The 13,687-nt window shown below is 42.6% G+C and overlaps 1 protein-coding gene across 2 annotated transcripts in view; it reads right to left on the bottom strand.

Moving 5' to 3' along the window:
- PARL (presenilin associated rhomboid like) overlaps window positions 1-11,523 on the bottom strand; it is a 49,990-nt gene extending 38,467 nt beyond the window's left edge. For both annotated transcript variants that reach the window (XM_007077557.3, XM_007077558.3), the window contains exon 1: window positions 11,399-11,523. In XM_007077557.3, the coding sequence (XP_007077619.2) occupies window positions 11,399-11,523 (125 nt within the window). The remainder of the gene's footprint in view (window positions 1-11,398) is intronic.
- Between the last annotated feature and the right edge of the window lie 2,164 nt (window positions 11,524-13,687).

The raw sequence follows: 13,687 nt of genomic DNA, 5'->3' as shown, positions 1-13,687 counted from the left end.
ATTACAGCAACAGCTTACTTAACTCCAAACATTTTATCTTAACGTATTGTTTTTTTCTCCTACCACTTTTTCTCAAACATTCAACAGTTCCTCAAATGCCTCTTCAGAGGGCCAAAAATCTCTCCCCAGTTCCAATACAACTCCTTAGTTCATCCCTTCTGACTTGGAATACTCTACTATTTTCTAACAGGTCTCATTGCTTCTAATATTGTCCCACTCCAATTCATCCTCCACATTTTATTAAGCACAAATGTAATGTCATTCTCCTGCTCTAAACCCCACAATAATTTTCCATTCTTCCATAAAACTCAGCAGGGCTACTCCTCTGTCTGGTACCTCCCTTTGGTACCTTTATCTCCTCCTCCAGGAAGCCCAGAGTGGGGGTCTCCTTTGGACTCCTAGAGTCCCAAAGCAACCTGTATAGACTCTTTTACTTATGTCAACTATTGCCTCTACCACAACTGGACAATTTTGTATTCACTGTACCTCTATCACTAAGCTCAGTCCCTAACAAAGGTCAATAATTATATTAGAAGAAGGAGGTCAAGAATGATTGTTAGTTCTATTAAGAATAACTGAAAGGAAGATGGTAGTATTCACCAAGACAAGGGAAATCAGAAGCACCAAAATAGGAAACTGGAAGATAAAACATGAAAAATTCCATGTTGGGCAGTGTTCAAAATGCTTGTGGTCATGGCAGCTCTATTCTAATAGCCAAAGAACTGGAACTTCAATTTCCATCAAAAGGGGAAAGGATAAACTGTGGAATATTCATACAATGCAGTACTACTCAACAAAAAACTACTGATCACACATTATGGATCAATCTCAGGAACACTGTTGAGCAAAACAATGTTTATCTTTCAGTGATGGTTCCATAGGTGTATACATTTGCCACAATCCATGGGCCATACACTTAACACTTACACACATCAAGTATTGTTAGCATTGTAGGATACCTAGATGGTGTCTAGTAGGCATCTGGAAACAAATGAAACTCAGAAAAATGGCATAGTGACTATTATTACTATTACTTGCCTAGTATGCTCTTTGAAAAGTCTGAGTCCACTCCACAAATCAACTTCTCAGAAGTCACATTGTGAGGGTGGGCAATAGTGATAAAGTAATTTACCTGCAAATCTTTAATAACTCATAACTTATACTTCTAAATAAGTGCTATTCTTTTCAAGGAAATCTATTTTGAAAAGTGATGAACTTATTCAAACAAAGGCAATGTTGCCTTGACTGGCTCTGAACTTCCTTCAGAGCCCTGTTACCAGAATTATGAATATCTCTTAGCAAATACTGTTAAATAGCTAATCCCAAATCTATGCCTAGTTCTTTTTCTCTTGCCTTTTTCTGCAGAGACTAAAAAAGATAAGTATCTTCACTTTTCCAGCATCCTTTATGGCAGAAGGTGGCCATATTACAGAATTCTGACAAAATGAGAGACAAGAGTTTTTTAGGGGTTCCCCAGAGTGACTCAGTCGGTTAAGCATCTGACTCTTGGTTTCAGCTCAGGTCATGATCTCACAGTTTGTGGGTTGGAGCCCCATGTCAGGCTCTGTGCTGCTGGCATGGAGACTGCTTGGGATTCTCTCTCTTCCAATAACAAATAAATACACTTAAAAAACAAAAAAAGAATTTTTTAGGTACCTCTTGGGAAGATTTTGCTTATCTGATAAAAATTGGCATATCACCAAGGTCACACCCCTCCCCCCTTCTGTTTGCCTTGAATGGGGATGTAAATGCCTAGATTTGCGGCAGTCATCTTTTTTTTAATATTTATTTTTGAGAGAAGGAGAGACAGAGCGTGAATAGGGAAGGGACAGAGAAAGAGGGAGACACAGAATCCAAAGCAGGCTCCAGGCTCTGAGCTGTCAGCACAGAGCCCGATGTGAACTGTGAGATCATGACCTCAGCCGGAAGTCCGGTGCTTAACTGACTGAGCCACCCAGCTGCCCCGGGGCAGTCATCTTGAATGCCAAGAGATTCAAATACTGACATTTTTAACCCACTGAGCAGACAGTAGCCACTTACCTCCATCTACTTAAACTACTCCCCTCATTTATTTTTAATTTTTTTATGTTTTTATTTTTGAGAGAGAGAGAAAGAGAGAGAGACAGAGTGTGAGTGGGGGAGGGGCAGCGAGAGAGAGGGAGACACAAAATGTGAAGTAGGTTCCAGGCTTCAAGCTGTCAGCACAGGGCCTGACGCGGGGCTCAAACTCACGAACCATGAGATCATGACCTGAGTTGAAGTCGGATGCTTAACCAACTGAGCTACCTAGGCACCCCAAACTACCCCCCTCATTTAAACAATAAATTTACTTACAGTCAAATGTATTCATGACAACACCTTTAAAGTGGCAAATATTGGGGCGCCTGGGTGGCTCAGTTTGGTTAGCCTCCGACCTCAGCCCAGGTCATGATCTCATGGTTTGGGCCCCACGTCAGGCTCTGTGCTGACAGCTCAGAGCCCGGATCCTGCGTTCCCTCTCTCTCTGCCCTGCTCCTGCTCATGCTCTCTTTCTCAAAATAATAAAAACACTAAAAATATCTTTAGGTGGCAAATGTTAACACTCTACAATTGAATTTTTAAATTATTTTTTAATGTTTATGTTAGAGAAAGACAGAGAGAGAGAGAGAGAGAGAGAGGGAGAGAGAGAGAGAGAACAAGTGGGGGAGAGGCAAAGAGAGAGGGAGACAAAGAATCTGAAGCAGGCTCCCAGCTGTTAGCACAGAGCCTGACTTGGGATGGGAACTCACGAACTGTGAGATAATAGCCTGAGCCAAAGTCAGACACTTAACCAACTGAGCAACCCAGGTGCCTCTGGATTTAATTTTTATTAAACAATTCAAAGCAACACGGAGCTAGGTTAATAAATAAAGTAACATCACCACTTTGGGCCAAAAAACAAAAATGTGACATAAAGTAACAGGAATATGTTCCCTTTAAAGACCACAAGTTGTAACCCAGTGTTGTTTTCTGTCATTACTTTTTTTTATTAGACCAAGAAAGATGAAGAATGAGACTTCTTTGTATCTCTAATGGTATAATAATAGAAGAAACATACTCAATCAGATCTAATGAAAGATTACTTCCACAGCTCATCGACTTATTTCAAATTCTGAAGTGCAATGTTTGAAAAGGAACACAAACACACCAGGTCGGGAATCTAAACTTGAAGCAAACTCAGACCTTTTGCTGAGAATAATATTCACCTTAGAAATAAGTATGAGGCCAAGGACACCAAGAATACGTGACACAAGTTGGCTCCAGGGTTAAATTCAGATGCAGAGTACATATATTAAGAATACACACATGGCACAAAAACAGACACTCAGATCAATGGAACAGAATAGGCAACCCAGAAATGGACCCAGAAACATATGGCCAACTAATCTTTGACAAAGCAGGAAAGAATAGCCAATGGAATAAAGACAGTCTCTTCAGCAAATGGTGCTGAGAAAACTGGACAGCGACATGCAGAAAAATGAACCTGGACTACTTTCTTACACCATACACAGATACAAACTCAAAATGGATGGAAGACCTAAATGTAAGACAGAAAGCCACCAAAATCCTCGAGGAGAAAGCAGGTAGAAACCTCTTTGACCTGGGCTGCAGCAACTTCTTACTCAACACGTCTCTGGAGGCAAAGGAAACCAGAGCAAAAATGAACTATCGTGACTTCTTCAAAATAAAAAACTTCTGCACAGCGAAGGAAACGATCAGCAAAACTAAAAGGCAACCAACGGAATGGGAGAAGGTATTTGCAAACGACATATCAGATAAAGGGTTAGTATCCAAGATCTATAGAGAACTTATCAAACTCAACTCCCAAAAAACAAATAATCCAGTGAAGAAATGGGCAAAAGACATGAATAGACACTTCTCTAAAGAAGACATCCAGATGGCCAATCAACACATGAAAAAATACTCAACATCACTCATCAGGGAAATACAAAATCACAATGAGATACCACCTCACACCTGTCAGAATGGCTAACATTAACAACTCAGGCAACAACAGAGGTTGACAAGGATGTGGAGAGAGAAGATCTCTTTTGCACAGCTGGTGGGAATGCACACTGATGCAGTCATTCTGGAAAAGTATGGAGGTTCCTCAAAAAATTACAAATAGCACTACCCTACCACCCGGCAATTGAACTACTAGATATTTATCCAAGGGATACAGGTATGCTGTTTCGAAGGGACCCATGAACCCCAATTTTATAGCAGTGCTATCAACAGTAGCCAAAGAATGGAAAGAGCCCAAATGTCCACCAATGGATAAATGGATAAAGAAGATGTGTGTGTATATACACATACACACACATAATGGAGTATTACTTGGCAGTCAAAAAGAATGAAATCTTGCTATTTGCAACTACGTGGATGGAACTAGAGGGTATTATGCTAAGCAAAATTAGTCAGAGAAAGACAAATATATGACTTCACTCATATGAGGACTTTAAGATACAAAACAGATGAACATAAGGGAAGGGAAGCAAAAATAATACAAAAACAGGGAGGGGGACAAAACCATAAGAGACTCTTAAACATGAAGAACTAATGGAGGGTTGCTGGAGGGGTTGAGGGCAGGGGGATAGGCTAAATGAGTAAGGGGCTTAAGGAATCTACTCCTGAGATCATTGTTGCACCATGTGCCAACTTGGATGTAAATTATAAAAAATAAATTATAGAAAGTAAAAAAAATAAATATATGTATCTTGAAGGTGAAACAAAAAAAAAACAAAAAAAAACAAAAAAATACACACACACAGAGGCTCCTGGCTGGCTCAGTCAGTGGAGCATGCAACTCAGGTTGTGAGTTTGAGCCTGACAACGAGTGTAGATTTAAAATCTTAAAAAAAAAAAAAAAAAAAGTGTGTGTGTGTGTATGTATGTGTGTGTATATGTACACACACATATATATATAAAGAACATATTATTGGGAATTACAGTTAGACATACAGACCTTGTTGGACAGAATTAAGTACAATGTATCGGTTCACTGAACATCTATTCCTATTACCCAGCACATATTCATACATCACAGGGGCTGGAAACCTAAAAACTGTGTTTCCCAGGTATCCTTTCAGTTAGGTTCCAGATGTCCTTTTGATTAGTGTTATACCTATTCAATACCTGAAGTCAAAACTGAATAAGAAGGCAAGACATAAGGCATCAATTTGCAAGCGAAAATAATGGTGAAGGCAGCATAGTTCTTACTTAGGTCAGCAGATCCTGATTTGGCAGCAGCTTCCCCAGTCTTCTCCTTTATTGTTGCATAACAAACCACCCCAAAACTTAACTGTCCTGAAACCGTAATTATTTCTCAAGACTTTCTAAGTTAGCTGCCCTCAGGAGGGCAGTCCTTCTGGTGTCACCTATGGTCACTTACACAACCCGTCCTTTGAGCGCTCAACTGGAGCTGGGCAGTCCAATATGGCCTCACTCCCACACCTGGGGCCTGTATGGGCTATCGGCTGGCCATCTCTCACCAAATGGTCTCTCAGTAATCAAGCTAGTGGGGGCTTCTGTCATGGCAGTTGGGAGTGTTCTAAGAGGGAAAAGGTGAAAGCTGCAAGGCCTCTCAAGGCTCAGACTCTGGACCTTGTACATTATTTCTGCCACAAGCTACTGGTCAGAACAAATCACAAGACCAACCCAGCTTCAGGAAATAGAGAAATAGATAAGAGAAATGGATGAGAGGAGCTGTGAATTACTGCTGCCATGTTTTTTAATCTACCATCAGTTGCGGCAGCGGCAGTGACGACTGAAAGCTTAGTCTCAGAACAGTAATTCTCAATCCCGGCTCCTGAAGAGCAGAACATGCCACCGTGGCATAAGGACTGTTTTGAGCTGAGTGCAACTGAGAAGCAGATATAAGAAAAACTCTGCCCTGCCCCCATGTGCCTAAAAGTAGGATATAAATTTGTAAAGGTGTACCCACTATCCTCCACCAGGAAAAAAAGAATCAAGAGACAACTCTAGACCCTTATGTGCCCAGAGAAGGCACCAGAAAAATCTAACAGCCTTATATCCATTAGCTCCCTCATATATTGCTTCCCCACAGTTTGCTGTCCTAAAAACTCAAAAGTCCTTGTCCTTTGTCTTCTCATTTCTCTAAAACTTTGTTGTTTTTCAAATGCTATATAAACCCAGATTCTAACTTTGTGTTATTCATCAGGGAGTGCCCCCACGTGTATGTGCAATGCACATGTTCACAAGCTTGTTTTTCTCTTGCGAATCCATCTTTTGTCAGTCTATACAGTGCCCTAGCCAATGAGCGTAAGATTGGTACAGGAAAAACAGCTTTTCTTTCCCTATACTACACATAAGAATTGCCTAGTGAGCTCTTAAAAATACTGTACTATGGGGTGCCTGGGTGGCTCAGTCAGTTAAGCATCTGACTTCAGCTCAGGTCACGATCCCATGGTTTGTGAGTTCAAACCATGCATTGGGCTGTCAGCTCAGAGCCCCATTCGGATCCTGTCTCCCATTTTGCTTCTCCCCCCCCCCACCCCCCCCCCCACAAAAGTGCATACTCTCTTTCTCTCTCGAAAATATTTTAAAAAATACTGTACCATGGCTCCACTTCATACCAATTCGTCTCCAGAGGTGGCATGAAGGCATCACTAAAGAGCTACCCAGCTGATTCTCATGTGCAGCCAGGGTTGGGATTTACCACAGGTTTGGGAAAAACTTCAAGTATATATACAAATCACCTGGGGATCTTGTTAATATCAAATTCCAAATCAGTAAGCCTGGGGTGAGGAAAATAGCAGATTCTGCATTTCTAAACAAGCTTGAAAAAGGACAAACTTTGGCCTGTATGGTGGATTTGGCCCTCCAGCTAAGTTTTAAATTTTTAAACATTTTTTTTTAAAGTTTACTTATTTAGGGGGAGGGAGGGAGGGGGAGAGGGAGGGGGAGAGGGAGGGGGAGAGGGAGGGGGAGGGGGGGAGGGGGGGAGGGGGGAGGGGGAGAGGGGGGGAGGGGGGGAGAGGGGGGAGAGAGGGGGGAGAGAGGGGGGAGAGAGGGGGGAGAGAGAGAGAGGGAGGGAGGGAGGGAGGGGAAGGGCACATGAGCGTGAAGGTAGGGGAAGAAAGGGAGAGAGAGAATCCCAAGCAAGACCCTCAGCTGTCAGTCCAGAGCCTGAGGTGGGGGGCCCTATGAACCATCAGATTATGACCTGAGCCGAAATCAAGAGTCTGACACTTAAAAGAATGAGCCACTCAGGTGGCCCAAGGAATTATTTAAAGGAAAAGAAAGAGTATGTGACAGAGACTATATGTGGCCTGGTCATTTTCTATCTGGCCTTTCACAAAATAATTTTGCCACCACGGTCCAAGATGCCTAAGCATGGTTCACAAACCACTTTCAATAGCAAGGAGCTAGAACCTGACCACCCCCCCCCAACAATATTTCTACTTCAATTAGAATGGTTATGTACAGGGGCATCTGGATGGCTCAGTCAGTTAAGCATCCGACTTTGGCTCAGGTCATGATCTCACGGTCTGTGGGTTCGAGCCCCGCATCAGGCTCTCTGCTATCAGTGCAGAGCCTGCCTGGGAAATTTCTCTCTCTCCCTCTCTGCCCTTCCGCCATTCACACATTCTGTCTCAAAATAAACTTTAAAAAAGGTTATGTACAAGTTAATCCTATTTAACTAGGACTAACAAAAATTCAGATTTGTAACAAAGAATTTAAACACAAAAATTTAACTAGGGCTGACAGTAAGCATTCCTCACTGACCCCCAGCATCCATGCCCTTTTCTCCCTCTCGTAACAGTGTCCTGGAATTTCTAGCCATTTGGTTGGGGGAGGCACCCAAGCTCCGGACTAGCTTAAGCTAACCTACACACCCCACTCTCTGCCAATTTCAAAGGATTCAAGGATGGGCATGTATCTCAAATCAGGCCAAGTTGGTCCAGTGAAATTCAATTTCAAGACTTTGTTTGAATACTGGAGAACTTTTTCTGCTGGATGTGAACCTAAAAGTATATAGTCCCAAGAGCTGTTAACAGCCATTTTGAGATATGAGAATGAGACAGCATGCTGAGAGAATAAAGCTAACACTTAGGAAGCAGAGCCAAGCCATGAAGAAAAATGGAATCCTGGTGACAATCTGAAACACCAAATCTTGTTTCACCAGTCCTGCTTCTGGACTTTTTTAACTGCAAAAACCAATAAATTCCCCTAATCACTGAGATTGGTTAGAGTACAGTTTTCTGTTAGTACAAAATTTTTTTTTTTTTTACAAAAATGCTTTTAGATGGAGTACTTCATCACACATTATATGACAAAGTACATTTGTCTTTAGGGGGAGTTTTGTGTTAAATTTCTTAAAATGCAACAACAAGAAGGAAAAACATGATAAATGTCTCCAATTGCAAATGTTAGAGATATTTACAAGCTTAGGTTCTTTAGCGCTACCCATTCACATCGGTGCAAAAGATGGAAAAGATGACTTAATAAATCACTTACCTTAAGTAAATTCGGAAAACAAAAACAACATGATAAAATGGATGGTGTGAGGGGAGAGTGGAATGGGAGGAGAGGGGTATTAGAGGCATATACCATCTCATAAAGACATGCCCGCCATTTAGCTCTGCTGTTTCGGTCCTTCCGCCAATAACCAGGAATTTGTGAAAGCAGTCTAATGCACTCAAAGTGGGAAGATCTCATGAATACCTGAGTCACTACTGGCCATATAATTGTTATAGTTCAATTTTTTAACATGATCCCATAACTTTTAAATAGAAAAAAGTATTATCTATGTATTAGCTGGCATAATGAAGAATTGTCTTGTGAGTTGTTTTTAACAGTGCAACTTGGGTATAAGTACAAGTCGGCACTAATGTCTATGTTATTAAAGATTTTCATGAATAAATTGAGTAGAAATGGCCTAATGTTCAAATGGAGACAGCATGTGTCCAAGGATACATAAAGTCATTCCACTTAAAAATAAATGTTTTTAGGGGAGAGGGGATTTTGACAAACACTTGCATGACCAAATTATTTTCTTAAAACCTATCCTGAGTTAACAGATGGCAAATTAAACAGGGAAAATAATTGAACAACCAACTATTCTCTTAGATACTCCCATACAAATGAAATCATGCAGGCTTCTTTCAACACTAAACCATTTCTCAGAAGTGCTGCCAGAAATTTGAATATGGTAAAGCTTCTGAAGAGCCTGATATTTTTTCCTTTTTCTGTAAAGGAACAGAGACTAAATATTTTAGTTGAAGAAACATCTGTCACATATTATTTTGCTTTGCAACCCTTTAAAAATGTAGAAACCATTTTTAGCTGGTGGACCGCCTTAGACCTGCCAGTTTACAGAACTTCTATATCACTACCTGTAGTGCAAATTCTCAGCCATGCTTCAGGCCTATCATAACAGAATCACAAGGATTAAGCCCAGAACTCTGCTTTTTAACCTCACCTCTAGCTTCATTCTTCTGTACACTAATCTTAGAAATACAAGAAGTCAAAGCAGACCTAATAAAGTTACATACAAGGTAACTCATTCTTCCTATTAACTTTAAAGTGCTTGTTTCCAGAGGTGAGTAGGCATATATACTATTTCAGGCTTACTCATATTCTTTTGTAATGCACATTTTTCTACGCAACCATAAAAATGTCCTTTTCCAACTCTGCAAATAAATGGCAAGCTTAAAAAAAAAAAAAAAGATGAGGAGTACCTGGGTGGCTCAACTGGCTGAGAGTCCTACTCTTGGCTTAGGCTCACAGTACATGGGATCAAGACCTGCCTTGGCCCTGCAGTGACAGCACGGAGTCTGCTTGGGATTCTCCCTCTCCCTCTCTGCCCTTTTCCCTACTTACACGGGCACACGCACACTCTCAAAAATGTCTTTCACTTTCCGTTCCTTACACATATTTTTAATATTAACACACCTGTTGTTTCCTAATAGCCATATTAATTTTTCTTTCCCCTCAAATCATGCAATTCTGATAGGGATTTGGGATAAACTATGGAACCTGGACCCCTGAAATCTATTACCACCTCCACCTGACCTTCTCATTCTCCATCTCCCCGGGAGTTTAAGATTAGTGCCTGAATCTCCATGTTTAAGGTGTATCATGAAGTTAAAGTACAGTGTGTATGCAAGTTTTCACAAATCCCTATCCTGATTCACTTGCAGTCCTTGTAAGAACTACAGGCTCTTCCACTCCCTACCCTCCTTCTGAGTTGATAGAACTGGGGTGAGGCCTGGAAAATACATTCTACAAGCACTCCAGGTGATTCTTAAAATTGGGTAATGGCTCTACCAGTATGGACCCTCAATATTTGCTACTGGCCGCCCCTCTGTTGAACGCTCTACCTTTCCTTGCTACCAACAATCAGATGGATTCCAGGCATCTGGAACCAACTCCAACTCAAACGGGAAAGGATGAAACTCCGGATTAAAGAACAGGAACAAGGGGCACCTGGGTGGCTTAGTTGGTTGAGTTTCCCACTCTGGATTTCGGCTCAGGTCATGATCCTAGAGTAGTGGGATCGAGCCGGTGTCGGGCTCCATGCTGCGCGTGTAGCCCACTCGAGATTCTCTCTCCTTCTGCCCCTCTCCCTACTCACTCTCAAAACAAACAAACAAACAAAAACCCAGGAACAAATTTCAAGTTAAATACACATCAAAATCTTGGGCAGCTGAGGGATTTTTCTCTTCTCTTAATTCAGAAGTGAATTAACAAAAGCAGCAAACACTGATAGACAACACTCTTCACACAGCTTCTACTCGGGAAAACCAGTACTGTAGTTTTCTTTCCAAATCATGTGAAAACAAAATATTCCAGGGTCTCCATTCTTTAAAAAAAAAAAAAAAAAAAAAAGCCTTTCCTACGACTTCGTAGAAGGCAAAGGGATGCCCTCTTCTGACCCCGTCTTCCCTTAGTTCTTTCTCTTAACGCTAAAGAAAATAATTTGTAGAACAGAGGTTTATAAAGACTGACAGAGAATAAACCCTCAATTCTGCTATTCTAACACCTGTGTCACCGCTTCACTTAAAAATATGGTACCAGTAACTTCCTCGCGGGATTATGAGGGTTGCACGCCCTCAGCCCTCAGAGACTAGTTCCCCTTCCCCCCACGTCCTTCCTGATGGGAAAAGGAACAGCCCGCGCGAGGTCACGGAGAGTAGGGCCGGTCACTGTGCACCGCGGCTCGGGGCAGAGTGGCGCGGCGAGAAGCGAGGACTGGACGGAGGAGAGAGAAGAAAGCAGGACGGAAACCGGAAGGGACGGGTGAGGAGAGGGGTGAGCGAAGGCAGCTCCAGAGACCCCACGGCTTGCACCCCCGAGGATGCTCGGCCAGAGCTGAGGAACCGAGGAGAAAGAAGCCAGGAGAGGCGATCTTTACCTGCGTCCGAGCAGTCGCGGCGGGGCCAGGGCCGCAGTGAGCTCCTCGCAGCTGCGGCCGCCCGCCGGCGGAGCCCACGCCCGGCCACAGCCCCAGCCTCTCTGCGCCCAGCCTCGCCACGCCATCTTCCCAACCTCTGCCCCCCCATGGCCCGACCTTACGAACCCCTGCCGCGGAACCACTTCCGGGGCGAAGGAAAAACCATAGAGCGCCGAGGAGCAGCCTAGAGCGCCCCTGCACGGCTGAGCGGAGGCCCAACGCACTCAAGGGTTCCGCGGCGCTCGGAGAGCGGCGCGGCCTCCGCCTGGTTTGCACATGAGGTCCAGAGGAAAAAAAGACGGAAAAACTAGCACTCATTGAGTAATGCCACGTACCAGGGACTTTACCGAAGTTACTGCGTGTAATGCTCGCAAAACTGTTGAGGCGGCCATTATCACCGCTGGTTTACAGAGGCTCAGAAAGGAGTGGAGGAACCGTCATTGCAACCCAAGTTTTCTTATATTACTTCTCTTTTTTTCTGATCTCTTAGTTTCATGTTATGACATACTTAAGAGGATGTGCCTCTGATCTTTAACAAAAAGTCCAAACCTGAAATGAAACTCCGGATTCTAGGTGAAATACAAACTTCATGAGTCAACCTTGCCTACCTGTCAGGCAGCTTTATTTCCTGCCACTCCATCCTGCCCTCCGACCTTAGCTGCAGTCAAACTGTATGATTTGCAGTTTCTTAAAGGCACCTGCTTCTCCAGAGTTCATATACCATTCTCACTGTCTGAAACACCTTCCCCTTCTCTCCCTACTCAACCTACCTAACCAAATTGTCCTTCAGACCAACCTCAATTGTCATCTTTTCCAGGAGGCTGTAGGGGAGGAAAAAGTTTTCCTCCATTTTCTTGAGGTCCCTGGCCAGGTCTGAAAATTAAACTGATAAATATTAACAGGAGGAGTGCCTGGGTGACTCAGTGGGTTAAGCACCTGACTTTTTTTTTATATGAAATTTATTGTCAAATTGGTTTCCATACAACACCCAGTGCTCATCCCAAAAGATGCCCTCTTCAATGCCCATCACCTACCCCCCCCCCCCACTCCCCATCAACCCTCAGTTTTTCTCAGTTTTTAAGAGCCTCTTATGCTTTGGCTTTCTCCCATTCTAACCTCTTCTCTTTTTTTTTTTTCCTTCCCCTCCCCCATGGGTTTCTGTTAAGTTTCTCAGGATCCATATAAGAGTGAAAACATATAGTATCTGTCTTTCTCTGCCTGACTTATTTCACCTAGCATAACACTCTCCAGTTCCATCCACATTGCTACAAAAGGCCATATTTCATTCTTTCTCATTGCCAAGTAGTACTCCATTGTGTATATAAACCACAATTTCTTTATCCATTCATTAGTTGATGGACATTTAGGCTTTTTCCACAATTTGACTATTGTTGAGAGTGCTGCTATAAACATTGGGGTACAAGTGCCCCTATGCATCAGTACTCCTGTATCCCTTGGGTAAATTCCTAGCAGTGCTACTGCTGGGTCATAGGGTAGGTCTATTTTTAATTTTTTGAGGAACCTTCACACTGTTTTCCAGAGTGGCTGCACCAGTTTGCATTCCCACCAACAATGCAAGAGGGTTCCCGTTTCTCCACATCCTGTCCAGCATCTATAGTCTCCTGATTTGTTCATTTTGGCCACTCTGACTGGCGGTGAGGTGATATCTGAGTGTGGTTTTGATTTGTATTTCCCTGAGGAGGAGCGATGTTGAGCATCTTTTCATGTGCCTGTTGGCTATCCGGATGTCTTCTTTAGAGAAGTGTCTATTCATGTTTTCTGCCCATTTCTTCACTGGATTATTTGTTTTTTGGGTGTGGAGTTTGGTGAGCTCTTTATAGATTTTGGATACTAGCCCTTTGTCCGATATGTCATTTGCAAATATCTTTTCCCATTCCATTGGTTGTCTTTTAGTTTTGTTGATTGTTTCCTTTGCTGAAGTACCTGACTCTTGATTTCAGCTAAGGTCACAATCTCATGGTTGATAAGATCAAGCCCTGTATCAGGCTCTATGCTGACAGCACAAAGCCTACTTGGGATTCTTTCCCTCTCTCTGCCCCTCCCCTGTTCGTTCTCTCTCTCTCTCTCTCTCTCTCTCTCTCTCTTTCTCTCAAAATAAATAAATAAATAAACTTACAAAACGAAGATTAACAGTGGCAAAGCATACAAATTTTATTTTATTTTTACATGTACATAGGAGTCTTCACAATAGAACAAAGATCTGAAGAAGAGACCGGGAAATTTTTATAT

Source organism: Panthera tigris, chromosome C2 (assembly GCF_018350195.1).
Source record: "Panthera tigris isolate Pti1 chromosome C2, P.tigris_Pti1_mat1.1, whole genome shotgun sequence".
Classification (NCBI taxonomy): domain Eukaryota; kingdom Metazoa; phylum Chordata; class Mammalia; order Carnivora; family Felidae; genus Panthera; species Panthera tigris.
The sequence above is the reverse complement of the archived record's forward strand: the minus strand, read 5'-3'. Positions and strand labels throughout refer to the sequence as shown.